The 15,153-nt window shown below is 44.3% G+C and overlaps 1 protein-coding gene across 3 annotated transcripts in view; it reads right to left on the bottom strand.

Annotated features, from left to right (window-relative positions):
- Positions 1–15,153, bottom strand: part of PCSK5 (proprotein convertase subtilisin/kexin type 5) — a 419,085-nt gene that overhangs the window by 39,387 nt on the left and 364,545 nt on the right. For all 3 annotated transcript variants that reach the window (XM_053656428.1, XM_053656427.1, XM_053656429.1), the window contains 3 exons: positions 8,040–8,082; positions 5,321–5,457; positions 4,285–4,485 (listed from right to left, as the gene is read on the bottom strand). In XM_053656428.1, the coding sequence (XP_053512403.1) occupies positions 4,285–4,485; positions 5,321–5,457; positions 8,040–8,082 (381 nt within the window). The remainder of the gene's footprint in view (positions 1–4,284; positions 4,486–5,320; positions 5,458–8,039; positions 8,083–15,153) is intronic.

Consider the following 15,153-nt stretch of genomic DNA (forward strand, 5'->3'; position numbering starts at 1 on the left):
GTTTGTGAAGTTTCATCCTGGACATTTCTTGCTGGATGATGCTCCACGGTCCAGGAGACCAGTTGAAGTTGAATAGCGATCAAATGAAGACATTAATTGAGAACAATCAATGTTATACCATGCAGGAGATAGCTGACGTACTCAAAATATCCAAATCAATCAAGTTATTGGTGAAAATAAAAAATGTGTCTTTTATGGAAAAAAATAAATGAACTTTTTGGCCCAGCCGATAAATAAAGCTGCTCTCAGCACCCCTGTGAGTGCGCGCTCTGGGTGTGGGCAGGACCCCGCGGGCATCGGGCGCTCCAGCTGAGCAGCGCTGGCCGCCTTCTCTCTGGGACGGCTGTTCCCAGACCTGTGTGACTTTCTAGGCCCCCCACTTTTTTCCATGAGCCAGGGATGGCTGTTTTGAAAGTGAACTAGTGTTTCATGTGTTAAAACTGGATCAAGATAAATGGTTAGGGATTGGATTAACTCTTATTGTGTGATACTATGTGCCTGGAGCTTTATGTGTGTTCTTTCATTTCATTCTCAAAATGACCTGTGTGAGGTAGTTTCATGTTCTCATTTTAAAGATGAGGAAACTGAGGCTCAGAGAGAATGTGTCGCTTGTTCAAGGTCACGTAGCTAGTAAAGAACAGAGCCAGGATTTGAATTCAGGCGTGCCTAACTCTCATTCATTAGAGAGATGTTTTAGTAATGAGTTCGGGTTGTAGAATTGTTTGGTAGATGCCAAAGCAGGGCTGTACTGGTAATAGGGCTCTTTAGAATTTTTAAAAAAAGAGAGAAAAGTTGATTTTTTTGTATTTGCCAATTTCTGTGGTACAAGTACTCCCGCCGTAGATGATTTCAAGCTGCTGATGATTTTACTACCCACTTGCAAAGTTCTGGGACATTTGACAATCAGTGCAGCCGGCTGCACGGGGCTTCTTCGTACCAATGGGCTAGAGGTCAAATTACCCAGACACGTGTTTTCTGCACTCATTTCTGAGTGAGGCAGCCATATACATCTATTAAGTCCTTGTAATGATCAGGTTTCATGGCATCTTTAAGGTTCTCTAATGTTTAGTTACTCTTAGGCAACATACTTCCCAGTATTGAGATTTTTTTCACACATGAGTGTTTGTGACTGACTGGGACTCCAGTCCTTCTCAAGCACAGGAATTCAGATCAAAAGACGGGCCAGTGATAAATTGCTAGGATGTGGTCAAAGATAGGAAGTTAATTCACCATATCTATGCTTTGTAGATTGTACTACCATCGGAATATGTAATTAGAGCCTGCTACAAACATGGTCTTAATCAATGATGGGACTAGGTGGGTAGGGAAAATATGGAGGACTTTCCGGCACCACTGGGGGGAAAACCACTTAACAGAGTCCAAGTGATTTCACAGTAATGGAATAAACTGTTTCCACACCCAGCAATGGTTGCAGAAAACCAACTGAGCTCACTGTCCTCTTTCAGAGCCCGTGCCTGCTGTACCCGAACATTTCCACCACTGGCAGCTTGGTGTGATGCCAGAATCACTGCTGCAGCCAATAGCAGCCTCCTTACTGTGGGTACTGTTACTGGACTAATTAATCTTTATATACCAGTGACCGGAACCTGGGGATGATCTGTCCTTTAGTGTAGTGCCTTTTGGTGGCATGAAGAACAGAGAGTTGAGCAGCTCTCTTTGGAGCTTACTTAGTCGAGGCTGGAGGATTTACCAGGCCTAGTCTGACGCGTAGGGAATTCTCCATCCCTGTCCTAGTATGGGAGGTCTTCCCACTCTGTTGGTAGCTGATGAAGTGCGATGGCCCTCCTATCGCTGTCACTCTCATCATGAGTAGCCACCTTATTAAAAGAGGAGTTCAGTGAACTCTGGCTGGATTTTTATTTCAAGGGTATTTCCCCGGTACATGCCGACTTAGACACAGGGGCGCTCATAATCTTCGGGTGCCAGAATTATCTTATTGTTTCCACTAGAGCAATGATTTTTCAACTGGTGCGCTGCAAGAATTTTTAAAACATTGCAATACCTGGCTATGTAGTCAGGGGCACTGACCTCTTCTCCTTTAGATTTTCAAATAAAAAAATGATCACAGCCAACACAATAGCTGTCTGATATGAATGAATCAAACTTAATACCTGTCTTGTTGTTGTTGTTAGATCAGCAAACACATATTTTTGGGGGGTGCTGCAGAATTTTAGTGATTAGTTTATGTATGCCATGAGATGAAAAAGGTTGGAAATCACAGCACTAAGGAGCAGAGTGGGTGAAAGAAAGGACCAAAGTGTGTCTCATTTCACCTTCCCTACCTGGACCTGGGTCTGGGTCGGAAACATACCATGGCCTTGCTGGTGGCACCAGGCAGCCACACTCACTCAGAGATACTCTGTCATTGGTCTGGGCTCCCTCTAAGTTCACCCAGGACGACTGCAGTCTGCTTTCCATCATCTTAAAGGTGTGGCTGCTTAGTGCTTGTTCTCTGGAACCCCCACCCCCTCTGCCGTTTCACCCTACACCTTGCTTTTTTAAGGAAAAGAAGTGGGGAGAAAGACGTAGGCCTCACTCAGATACTCCCAGGGCTCCGTGGGGTGCCCTTCCCGCTTACTATCCGTGCAGCGGTGCCTAATCTGTGCCGTGGAAGCGGAGTCTTACCTTTCAGCGAAGGAACAGATTTTTCTCATTGTTAATAGTCTGCATGTCTTATTTCCTAGATCATAGAAGTGGAAAAATGCAGCCATGTCCTTGCTTTTATTGCTTTTGTCCAGCCATGAGAAACATTCTCATCTGCTTCCCGAATCCTTTAGTAGTGCTAAATCCCCAAATGGACTAATTCCTTTCTCTCTTCAAAAACACTGCATTTTGCTAGTAGAAAATGCAGAGTGGTGGGCGTGGTGCTTTGACAAAGGGGAGCGATCAAGGCCTGGTCTCTGCTTGCAAAGTGCGTAGTCCAGTTGAGAGGGACGTGTAATCATTTGGGAGATCAAGTCTGCTCTGCCTCTTGGCTCCCTGGACTTTTTCATCATCTGGATGCCAGATAAAATACAGATGTTCTGAGCTAGAAACGTAGCACCAGACTATTTTCCCCTTGGCCTGCACTGCCTCTTACATGCCTGAATAGCAGACAGACTCGTTTTCAGCATTTTGGTTCGGCTGTAATTCACGGAAGATATCCCAATCTGCATTGGATGGTTTTCCTCCCAGCTCTGCCTCTGAAATCGTCCTGTGTTCTCCTTGGCCTTGGGCTGCTTTGCTGGGTTTGCAATGGTCTCCGAGCTACTTTTCCTTTGTCACATATGCAGTGCCGTCATGAACAGCAGCCGCAGACATCCCTGCTCTGAAGCCCAGTGAGAGCCCCTACTGCTGCCCCAGATCTCTTGCATTCTCCAGCTGTTAGAAGACCCTTCCTGAGCAGACCCCCTTTCTGTTGCTGTTGCTTCTGCACAGAAATGACTGTTTAAACAAGTCCCTGCCTCACAATCAAATAAAGAGCACTTCCTGTTTGCATGAGGGTCTCTGCATTGAAAGTGAGTCAGATTTTCCCAGCAGGAAGAGGATTTTGTTTTCTGACCACCTCAGAGGTGAAGAGGCCACCGAAGTTTGTGATCACCTTGCAAGGACGCCTGTGGTGAGGCCCCAAGATGAGGAGGTCTGTTCTGAAGACTCAGGTAGGAACGAACACGTGCAGGCCTTTACTGTTAGAGTCTAAGCTCCCACATTCTTCCTCATTCCCACCCCTTCTCAGGACCCCCACTCTCCTGTCTGCAACTGGAGAGGGCGACTTTTCAAAGGCAAGCTTGAATGATGGCAACTTCTAACAATCCGCCCAGACAGATCGCTGCTTCAGCTTTAGTTCCAACCCTGGAACAGTTAGTACTTCCTTGCCTCACTGAAATAGACTACCCTACTGGCATTTTTCTCTACCTTATGAAGAGATACATGAACAATTGAAGCTACTCTGAAAACTTCAAGAAAATGAGCATCGGGCCATTTCTTTCTATGACTCTCTGTGCTCAGAGGTCTGCTCCACTCTGGTGGAAACTCGAGGGGCCAGACGGATCGTAAATTACCCTTTGGGATTTCCCTTCTGGCCACATGCCAGCTACAGCCTGCTTTCCTCTCCCATCTCTAGCATCAAAGAGACTCAGTCTTGATTCTCATTCCAAGCTTTTGTTTCACTGCCCAGCCTTCATCTCTTGGCATTGCAAAAGCAAGGGTTAAAGAGGGAGGGAAGGAAAGAGGGAGGCCGAGAAGGCAGCTAGACACCTGCGATGTCCCTCCAGAGACACATACCATTCCAGAGTGCACCTTCCATCTGCGACTGGGCGGGGCCCACGCATGTCCCCTGCCGCAGCTGCAGCCCCGCTTGGCAGCCGGTGCACTCGGAGTAACCGGGGCCGCTGCAAGTCTCACAGGCCCGGTGGCAGGGCTCACATGCCCCCACCTCTGGGTCACCGTAGAAGCCAGGGCCACAGCTCCTGACACAGCTGCCACCTACGGAAGAACACAGACAGGAAGCATGAGGGCGGGACGCTGGCGGGTTTAGCTCAGTGCTCTGTTCAGGGCCAAGTTCTAAACGGGCCCAAGGGAAGCTCAGGAACGTTTTTGTTTGACTTTGTTATAAAAGAAACCAGGATGGCATTAGCTTATTTCCACTAATAGACATGTCTTTAAAAATTGGCCATTTAAAGCCGCCTTTTACCTGAGAATTTACGCTGGGTGTCAGCTCAAAGGGTTGAGGGTGTAGAATAAAAAAACTGACATTCTTGAAAATCTGCAGAGCAAATGATCTCCAACAGCACAGCGGGAGGCCACGTCGGGCCTCCCGACGCATTGTCCCCCGTGAGCATTCAAGAGCCCTGGACTCGGGTTCTGTCATTGGAGGACTCACAGCCTATCTCCTTCCTAAGCACGGTTTTCATCGGAGTCCGTGAGTTGACCAAAACCTAAGACAAAGGGTCTTGTTTCGCTTTTACGGTGCTCGGGAATAGACAACCTGGATCACGTCTCAAGGAAAGAGTCGAACACCCCAGGTGACGTAGATTCCAAAGCACTGTCTTCAGTGCCCCCCCCCCCCCACCCCCGCAGTCACTGTTGTTTCCATCAGTTTGGAGACGTTTGAGGTTCATTAGTGAAATAGGGACTAGGCTCCAGTCATAGGAGCAGGAGGAAGTTGTCCTGGCTCACGTTTATTTTCAAATCAAATGAAACGTTTCTGCTTGGACAAGAGGCCCCGGTGGACTGGGACCCGGGAGCCAATCACACAGCTCCCTCTGGGCGGGTGGAGCTGGAGCCCCGGTTCACTTGCTCCGCACCGAGCTCGGCTCACCCGAGAGGAAGAAGCCGTCTTCACACCAGTAACACTCGTTCCGGTCGCAGTTGCAGCAGTTGGTGTCGCAGGCTTTGCATTCAAATTCTTCTCTGTAGGTCTTCTCAGGACAGACTTTGTAACAGTGGTGTTTAAACCTAGGGGAGAAGATAGAGTGCCTTCCATGAGCTGTGTTGACGTATTTCTCTTAACCACCGTAATTTAACCTCCTCCTGTACGTCTACACGTCGTTTTTTAACAGGTGTAGATATTTGGGTTTCAAGGGTGAAATCTTCCCCTTGGCCTTTGCGTGCCTTCCAAACGAGTCATAAACCACCTCCCTTGGGACCGCTGAGCACCCTTATCAGGGCCCCTGAGAGGACACTGGGGAGAAGCAAGGGGTGCTGATATTTATTTACGGAGTAGCGGCTGTGTGTCAAGTACTAGCTCATTTAAACCTCCACACAATCCCCATATGGTAGCTAATATTTATGTTTAATTTCCAGATCAGGGAACTGAGTCTCGGGGTTAAGTGCTTCAAGTCACATAGGTTAACGGTGGGACTGGGGTATTAACCAAGGTCTGTTTGGGTGGGTTGTATGCCTTTGCCCCATGGTACTCACATGGTCTGAACAGTTTAGTGTAACAAGATTAACATCAACATCGAAGTGCCCGAGTTTTTAGGTATACATACTTTTACACATACTGCTCGTTCTTATTCTATAGTAGAATACTTCCCTGAATTACAGGCTTATTTGAACGGGGGAGTGGAAGGAAGCCGATCTTTGCCCTTTGATGAATTTTGTAGCACCAGCAAGGTATCAGAGGCAGGCTTTGCATTTCTTCCATACCAGCTTCTACAGTCGACTGTTTTACTACCTGTATTGAAAGTCACTGAATATCCTGAAAGGTTAGAGATGTGTGCTTCTCAAACTAAATACCTCATGCTTTACCCTTAGCAATACTGGGCGTGCCCTTTTTAGTACACAGTTGGCCCTTACTTAGTGTGGTCGTTAGGTTCTGCAACTCCCAGTGAAATAATGTGTCATGAAATAGGCTAATTGATATAAATAAGGGTCAAGTTCCAGTGGCATCTCATCAACGTTATCACAAAATGACATGGAACAAAGTGAAATTATTCTAGGCTCTGCCAATTCTGTTTTCTCAAAGGGTTTCATGAAACACACTCGTTTGTGGACATGGTGAGCTGGAGAGGCAACGCGGCTGGCTCCAAACCTGGGCAGGGGGTGCTCTTAGGTGACAGAGGAAGTTGGTGCCACTCAAGGGGTGTCTTCTAGGGTCAAAGTGAAGAAGGGTAGAGTTCAGCTGGAGGGACACAGGAGTCACCCACTTCTACATGGTCACTATTTCTTTGGGTCTGAGTGCTTTTTCCTTGGTCCTGCAGGGGACAGTTTGTGCCCTCAACCTTACGACCTCATCAAGGAATGCTCGCATTTCTTCTGTTTGTCTCTGCATGGGGTGTCTCTGGCAGGCCGCAGGCTGGGTCAGTGCCAACTCTGAACATGCTGACAAATTCCTTTCTGCTCATTTACTGTCATCTGGTCTACCTTCTAATAGTCAAGTCTGGGAGCCTCGTCTCTACCCCTCCTCCCCTGGTTAAACGGAACAATAATTTAAATCAGTAGGTCAGGAGCGCAGTCATGTAGAGACAACACGCAATGCGGAGAATAACAGGCAACTCTGGGAAAGTTGAATTAAAACCATAAGGTTAAGGACTGATAAGGTTAACTGGTCATTCTTAATATGTTTCAGCTTGTTGGGTTTCCCTTTCCTTCCCATCCACCTCACCCCTTTCAATGTCTTCCTGCCTGCTGCCGCATTTCAAGCCTCTTGGAATCAAGCCCATTCAAGTTGAGGTGACTCCAGCGTAACCCCCACGCTGCGACCAGCTTGTGGTGCATCGTGAGGGAACCCACAGCCTCTCTGAGATTTGTTTTTCTCTTCTGGAGGACGACGTTGACCCTGTGTTACTGACAGTGTTTTTGGAAAGGTGAAAAGAAGAAACGAATGTGGGAGTTTATCATAAACTCTCCAGTTCTTAGATGATAGGGAGGAATTGTGCAGCCTGTACATTATCTGGGCCTTCCTTTTCTTTTTGCCCCCTTTTCTTTTCTTAGTTTTTCTTCCAAGATAGGCACCCGTTGTACCCGGGAAGGGAGACTAGACTGGGAAGAAGAGGTGGCACTGAGACATGCCATGTTTGATTTGTAGATTTGGATGAGAGAACTCTGTGGGCGATGGGTATCTGTGTTTCATTTAATGCCTTTATCAAAGCCATTAACCTAGTGGTCTGTGTCTTTCATTACCCAGGGAATGACTGAGCGCTAATGTAGCACCTGACTTCATCCTGGACCCACTGACTCTTGTTAGGGACAAGGTCTCCATGCAGACATCTGGAAACAACTTGTGTGGGGTTGGGCCTATTATTAAGGTCTGTCCAGAACCAGCAAGGTCTGAATCTTGGTCACCCATGGCAAAATTCCTAGACATCAGTGTCAGTTGGTTGCCTTCCAGGACCAAGAAAGAGAAGGCCTCCTTTCCAGGCAAGAAAACAGCTGGGCTCTTACTGCTAAGTCCAAGAATTATTCATTAATAGCCTGACAGGGCAGAGTTGCTTCAGGCTGCAAGGCCTCTTTCCTTTTATCACTAAATTAGGCTTAAGTTGGTAATGCTTCAACTGCAGAAAAGTCAGTGCTGTGAGAAAGGTGGCCAGACTTACATGTAATACCCCACAACACAGGATGTGCAGGTTCCTGGATCATCTGGAAAAAAATGATAATAATGAAAAAGAATCACAAAGTGTTCATCATTTGGAAAAATGGGCTTTGGAAAAGTTGTGGCTTGAGACAATCTTCTGGGACAGTTTTGTGAAATGCTATCCAGAAATGGTTTTTGAACAGATGGCACCATTTTTAACTAGTACCAAGCTATATGCCATGATTTATCTTTATCAAAGCTTGTAAAATAAAAGTTCTCAGAGATACTTGGCCCTGACTTTCAAGGAGGAATAGACACCAGGTCTTCAAGTTACCAAAGTTACCAGGTCTTCCAATTGCAGACCAGGAACCAACCACTCTGAGAACCTCCTGGTCTGCGATGAGGTAAAGGCATCAAGCACACACACACACACACACACACACACACACTTGAAAAGGGGTTTCAGGCTTCTAACCCTGAGTGGTGGGTTTCCCATGAATTACCCCAAATGCCTGCCAATGTAAGGGATTATTATCTGGGAGGTTCCTTTGAAATTTGGACAACTGTTTTCTTTCCAATACAGTATTTACTTTGGGTTCTACATTTTACAGCTTTCTTAAAGAAACTGTCCTGCTCTCTTTGAGTATAATGGTTCAATGTTTCCCTGTTGGCTCAGAGAAGGACTCTTTCCTACAGCTTTCAGGGGACTTCACGAGAGAGAAAGGACTTCGAGAATTACTGACTCAGTCAATTTCCCTCTGTCCTAACCCTCCCTAAAAAGCATGCCAACCCCAGATCCAGTTATTAGGAGAATTCTATGACTTCTGGTCTTCAAATATTGGGAGTAACAGAGTTACCTTTAGCAAGTTTTTTTTTAATCTGTTATTCTCCAGTCTTGCTTTTTTCATTCTAATAGGAGACGGAACACAATTGCTCCTCTTTAAAGCATTCCTCCTGGCACATGAAGATTTTATGTTGCCTTTAACTTTTTAAGGAGATTCTCTTTGAACTTTCTTTCAGATTTACCCGAGGCTCTACTTTGATTTCACGAAGTTTGCCCTTTGGTAGGGCTTCATTTAAATCTTTAGCCAGACATTCATCTTGGGTCCTCCTAGGGATGTTGTAAAGATAGTGCTATTGTGTTTCATACATGGTACAGCTAATGCATTGCACCAAAAGTTACAGTGGGAACATTTTTAGAAGAGACCCTGCCATTTACGCAGGATCTTCAGAACCCTCTGGAAATAGCCTAGTGCTTTTGCAGTGAAGGGGGCACTGGCCTGGGAATTGGGCTACCTGTTCCTAGTTGGAAGTTTTACCCCTGACTTAACTGCCTTGAGAACTCACATAAACTTCACTCCACTTGCTGGGTCCTGTTTTCTGCAGCCGTAAAATGGTCTGATTGAATAATATGGTTGCAAAGTCTTCCCCAAAGTCAAAGATTCTGAAGCCAAGTCTAGCAGGAGTTAGCAAACTATACCCAACCCTGGGGCCACGTCTGGCCATGCCCCTTTGTTTGCACGTTGTATGTGAACACTTTCCTGCCATAGTGTCAGAGTGGAGGAGTTGCAACAGAGACAGAAAACATTTACTATCTCTCTCTTTACTGTACAGAAAACATTTGCTGTCCCCTGGCTAGAGCATGAGTGGGTCATGATACCCACCTTTGTTAGGTAACACAGGTGTAAATGTTATTTTCTTAAAGGCTGGCCCCAGAGTTCCTCTTAGGGTGAAGACTGTCCGTATTTAGGAAAACAGCTTGTACAACAACTTGGGGTAGAAGTTGAACTGGATGGATTAAACAAGAGCTCAGATAGCCAAGGAGATAGCCAGGCCCTTTTGCAGGCAGCCAGGATTGGCTCATGGGAGGACAGTGTTTTTCATGTCTGGGTCAGCATAGTTTCTGGTAGAGCAACTGGAGCAGGGCGGTGATGTGAGCCAGGAGCCAGGCTAAGGAAGTGGAATCAGGAATCTGAAGCTAGAGGTACCATGAAAAAGAAAAACTCATGGAAATTCTTTAACTTCTTGGGGGAGGGCTTTCCACTTCTACAGTCCAGGGATTGGGGATCTGAATCCATTTTAAGGGGGTTGCAAAGACCCCAATGAACACTGGTGGCTCTACTGGATAAGCTTATTTCCTGCTGCGAGTCTGTGTTCACATCTATTTTCTTTTCATTTCTGCTCCTAAGCAAGTAGCTACTGATCAGTTCGCATTTGGATGACTTACTTTTCCCCTTCCTGTCCCTGATGAACATATTTGACTCTAACAGTTTTGCTAATTTGTCAAGGACTGGGAAATTCTAATCCTGCTCTCTAATGTCTTGGCTATCCATTCCATCTAGGAACTTCATGAGTTTATTCTCTGCTCCTCTAAGCAGGTCAACTGATACAAATGTTAAATAGAACCAAGCCTCAGAAATAGGCATCCAATATAATCTTGAGTCCAGACACTTGTCGAGCCCAGTTGCACAGTGATTTGGTAGCTTCACGACAGTTTGCATAAATGCATAATGCATAGGACAGGAACTGTCTTATAATAGTTTATGTATTCTCATTAGTCTTTATCATTATTACTAGTTTTTAAAGAGTAAGACTTATTTTGTAAAAAATTTCCACCCCAGAAGACCTCCAAGTTAGACAGAAGCTAAATGGATTTAGTTCAACCACTGAGAGGCACCTGTTTTGGGATTAAGGAGAAGTAACAATCCCAAACCCAGAAGCTGACTCTAAGTCAAGTTGGCATTTGGAAGGTAAGGAGGGGTGGCTTAAGGAGAAAGATGGATTCATGTGTGTGTGTGTGTGTGTGTGTGTGTGCCTGTGTGGTGGGGGGTAAGGAATGGAAGAGTCTAAGTCTAAACAAGCTAGAATTGTTAACTGTCTTGGAAGGTGTTATCCAAAGTAGGATGTTTAAATAGCTCTGGTTATATGATCTTGTCAAGTTTTTGAGCTGAGAGAGCACAGTTTGAGGAGGGAGGGGGTGAGTACAGTCAGAATTCGGAGCGAGCCTTGCACATTTGGAAAAAAGCCTTTTTAGAAACAGTTTTTGGCTTCCAGCTGCTCACACCCCTGCTAAGGAGAATGTGTGTACAGATGCCTTGTCAAGATGGGGTGTGGAGCTAGTCTTTCTTTCTTGAGGAAATTCATTTTTATGGTTTCATTTTTATGGGGTGGGGTGGGGTGGGCAGGACCACAATGTCCACTGTGTCTGGAAAGGTCTTCATGACCCTCCACATCATCTTTCTTCTGTTTTCTTGGCGACCATCAGGGCTGCAACTCATGGCAAAGTCACTGTCGCCACGGAGACATTGGCTTCTCTGGCCAATGTCGCCTGCGGTTGTCTTCGCCATTGACTGCGGGTGGGTCAGGGCTACGTGAGGAGTCAACATACATCCAACTCACAAAATGTGCTGGAAAAGGGATAGTTTCAACTTGAAGAGAAACTGAATTTTTAAAAATGTCCGGACAACAATGATTTCTTTTAAGTTCACATAAACTTTGAGTCACACAATTAAAGAGACATATAATAAAAAATGACTCTTATTTTGCTTTTTCTAAATTTACTGTTCTTATTGTATGTTTATTTTTGATTTGGAGAAAAGAGAAGAAACTTTGTGTCTTAAGAGTAGCTCTTTATCATATAATAAATATCTAGATGCCAGAATGAATCCTGGATTAGGTATATTGTTTGGGCAAAACTGACTCTGCAAAAATGTGGGGGAAAGTGAATGTTGGAGTGCACCTCCCTTACCTTTGACTGTTTCTTTCAAGATTCATTCTCAGGCCTGCAGGCCTTTCATTCACACTGCATGCTCACCAGGCCTCCTTCTACCTTGGCCCATCGAAACCCATCTTTGCTGCGTGCCATTACTGTAAAGACCTTCTAGGTTGGTACCTAGGCCACTGACTGATGGGCATGTTAAACTTGTGCTTTGGGGAGGCTCCTGAACTCGCACCTACCTCTGTTCCTACTCAGGTGTCCTGGACCCATTAAGGTTCCTTCTACCTTGACCTTTTAGGGAACAGCTGTAAATGGTTCATGAAACAGGACCTGCCTTATTGTACTAAATTTATGTGCTAAAGCTACAGAGGGTTGTGGAAATGTGGAAGAAGTGGAATCTAGTTATATCATTCAGACACATTCACTCATAACTATATTTTCAACTGATCTCCCAACTGAAACATGCTGGGTGAACAAGTTAACTAGAAACACAAACTCTGTCTATAAAGAAGGAGGAGCTAGCAGCCTAGTGCAGGGAGTCCTTATAAACATGCAGATGAGTGAATCCATCAGAGAGCTATTCCTTCCCTTTGTAAGGAACCAGATGTGAAAACAGTTTTGGGGAGGTTAATGTATGAATTCATTAGCTCAGATGTGGCATTTTGGTTAGGTGTGGCCTGAGTCACTGGTCTCTGAAGAGAGACATGCAAGGCAGTTTACTGGGCTGAAGAAAAACAACTTATGTTTCATTTATTTTGTTCACTTCTTAAATTTTCTACTTTAGCATATCTTTTTAATGTATGTAAAATATTCACGCACCAGTACATATAAATAATTTACACACACACACATACATGTGTTGAAGGCACATGTTAATATATTTTTAAACTAATGGGGTAATCCAAAAAGTATGAAAATCACTGCTTTAGATTTCTGTTATCATGGGACTTGGAGAGCTGCTGGGGCTGGAAACCAGTGAAGTACAGACAGAGCTGTCATTTTGGTCTAACACGTAGCTTACCTGTGGGAGGCACTGGGAAGGTGAATAAAGCCCCAGGTTTGGCTGAGCCTAGGACATAGGTGTTTGGACCTGGGAAGGTGATGGAGCCAAAAGGCTGAGATCACCCGGGAAAAGCAGGGTATCTTGACTTACAATAAGTGGGTGCTGTTTCATGATAGATATGAATGACTAGATTCCACTTTTCCCACCACCCTCTATGGCTTTAGTACATAAATTTGTTCCCCAAACCAACTTCCTGGGTAAAAATAACCCAGGAAGTTGTGATCGTATCTCTGTGAAAGACAGCCTGAAAGTTCATCTGTTGGAAATAGGTTTTAAAAATGCAGTACATTGACACAAGAGGGACCAGTATTCAGTCATTCAGATCTTGTTTCTCAAGAGTTTTTAATGACATGAAAACATTTTCATGATAGGCTATGTGACAAAAAATGATAACTCGCATACACAATAGATTCGTATATAATATATATATATATATCATCTACATGTATAGATGTGACTCTCAAAAATCAGCAAAAAGGCTAAAATGTTAATGATACTTATCTCTGATTTTATGTATGTGTGTGTATATATATATGTACACACACTATACATAAAATATATTCATGTGTATATATATGAAATGTATATATATGTTTCTGTATTTCTTTATAAATGTTGTTACAAAATTTATTAGAATAAAAAATGCTATTAAAGAAAGGAAGAAAGTGTTCAAATTAGGAGCCGCAGGGGTCATTTGATCGCAAGTCTGGAAATAATCTCCTTGCCCAGACCATCCCCAGGGAGCTGGCCTTTTGGGTTTGCTCTTCAATTTCTGTCCCACTTCTGCCCACTTCTGTTTTCTTGTCTTTTTCACTTTGTTTCTCAGCACATCCTAATCCTGCATCACCAGGGCCAGACTGACATTCCTCCACCTGGTGTGGCTAAAACTGTGGCCGAGGTTTGTTAAACTCCTTTTTAAAACTTCACTTTCAATATGAATTGTTTTTCTGATAGGATTCAGTAAAGGAGGCAGATGACTAGGAAATGGGGTTAGTCTTGGCTCTGCTCAGACTCACTAAGCAGACCAGAGGCTGTCACTTGGGCCAAGTGTTCTCACTTTCAAACTTTATGAGCACCTGCAACCTTGTTGGAGCATCAGCAGAATGTTCACCCTATACTGAGATGAGCCACTGCTCCCTTCGAGGGGAGGGAAGAGTTGCCAGCAGCCAATATCTACATCGTTTAGGGAGATAATTAAGCACATTGTCAACAGTGCATATTCTCCCAGAGTAATATGAACTTAGTTATTAGATGACGCTGTACAAATTTGTAGGAAGGTCACTGACATTCTTTAGTCCACCCAAGAATAATGAACTGGGTAAGAGGTTTATGTGCCCAAAGAGTGCAATTAATTATAAGCCCAAAATAGCACTAGAAAGTACATAATTCAAGTAGGCCTTGTACTTAGAATCGCTTCAAATAATTAACAGTGAAATAAAAATGGACTCTCTGATAGCTTTGCCAAGGTAGAATAGTTTTCTGGAAGGTTCCATGGTGCTGGGATACAAAGTATTTTTTTGGGAGACTTTTGATGATTTTCAGTGGTTTTGTCCTCATTGGTGTCCAAGGACAGTGAATAAATATTTGAATTGGCAGTAGTGCAAATGGTGCAGCTGACCGTGGGGTACAACCCCCTGGAGGGACCCAGCAGTAGTAGAAAAGACCTGAATAAATAACCTAAATCATTGTCTACAAATGTTGGCTGGAAGAGGGCTTGGTTTTTTATTGGACTTGAGACTTTACCAAGTCCTCTGATTCCCAGAATGGATTACCATAATAGGCAGGCTCTTCCTGGATTTCCATCTTTGCCTAGGCTGATTAGCAGGTAGAAACAACGGGTGCATATATGTAGCTGCATTCCCACAATGATAGCTCACTGCAGCTCTATGTTCGTTCACTTATTCTTTCATTCTAGAGCTTACATTTTAGGGGGAAGAAGATAGTAAAAGGAAGATTGGATAATTATTAGATATGAATAAATTGGAATCTTCAATAAATGTGTGAAACAGCCACTAAAATGCAGTCTCTGTGAGGACAGGTTGTTTTAGTTTTTTTGTGCTTTACTACCAAGAGATTTGTCTGGTGCATAGCAGATGCCCTGGAAATGTGCATTGAATAAAGAGGAAAAACATACAGATAAGTACCTATATTCAGATAAAGGGTTAGAGAGTGAGGAGACCAGAGTGGAGAAGGGAGGCCTTAGTTTAGACAGGCTACTTAGGGAGAGAGCTTTTTGAAAATTAACATATGAGCAGAGATCTGAATTATAACAAGGAGTTAGCCATGTGAAGTTCTGAGGGCAGAGTGTTCCAGACAGAGGCCAAGAAAAGGTTGATCATTTCAAGGAACATCAAG

This window comes from Artibeus jamaicensis, unplaced genomic scaffold (assembly GCF_021234435.1).
Source record: "Artibeus jamaicensis isolate MK-2021 breed Jamaican fruit bat unplaced genomic scaffold, CSHL_Jam_final scaffold_1964, whole genome shotgun sequence".
In the NCBI taxonomy this organism is placed as follows: Eukaryota; Metazoa; Chordata; class Mammalia; order Chiroptera; family Phyllostomidae; genus Artibeus; species Artibeus jamaicensis.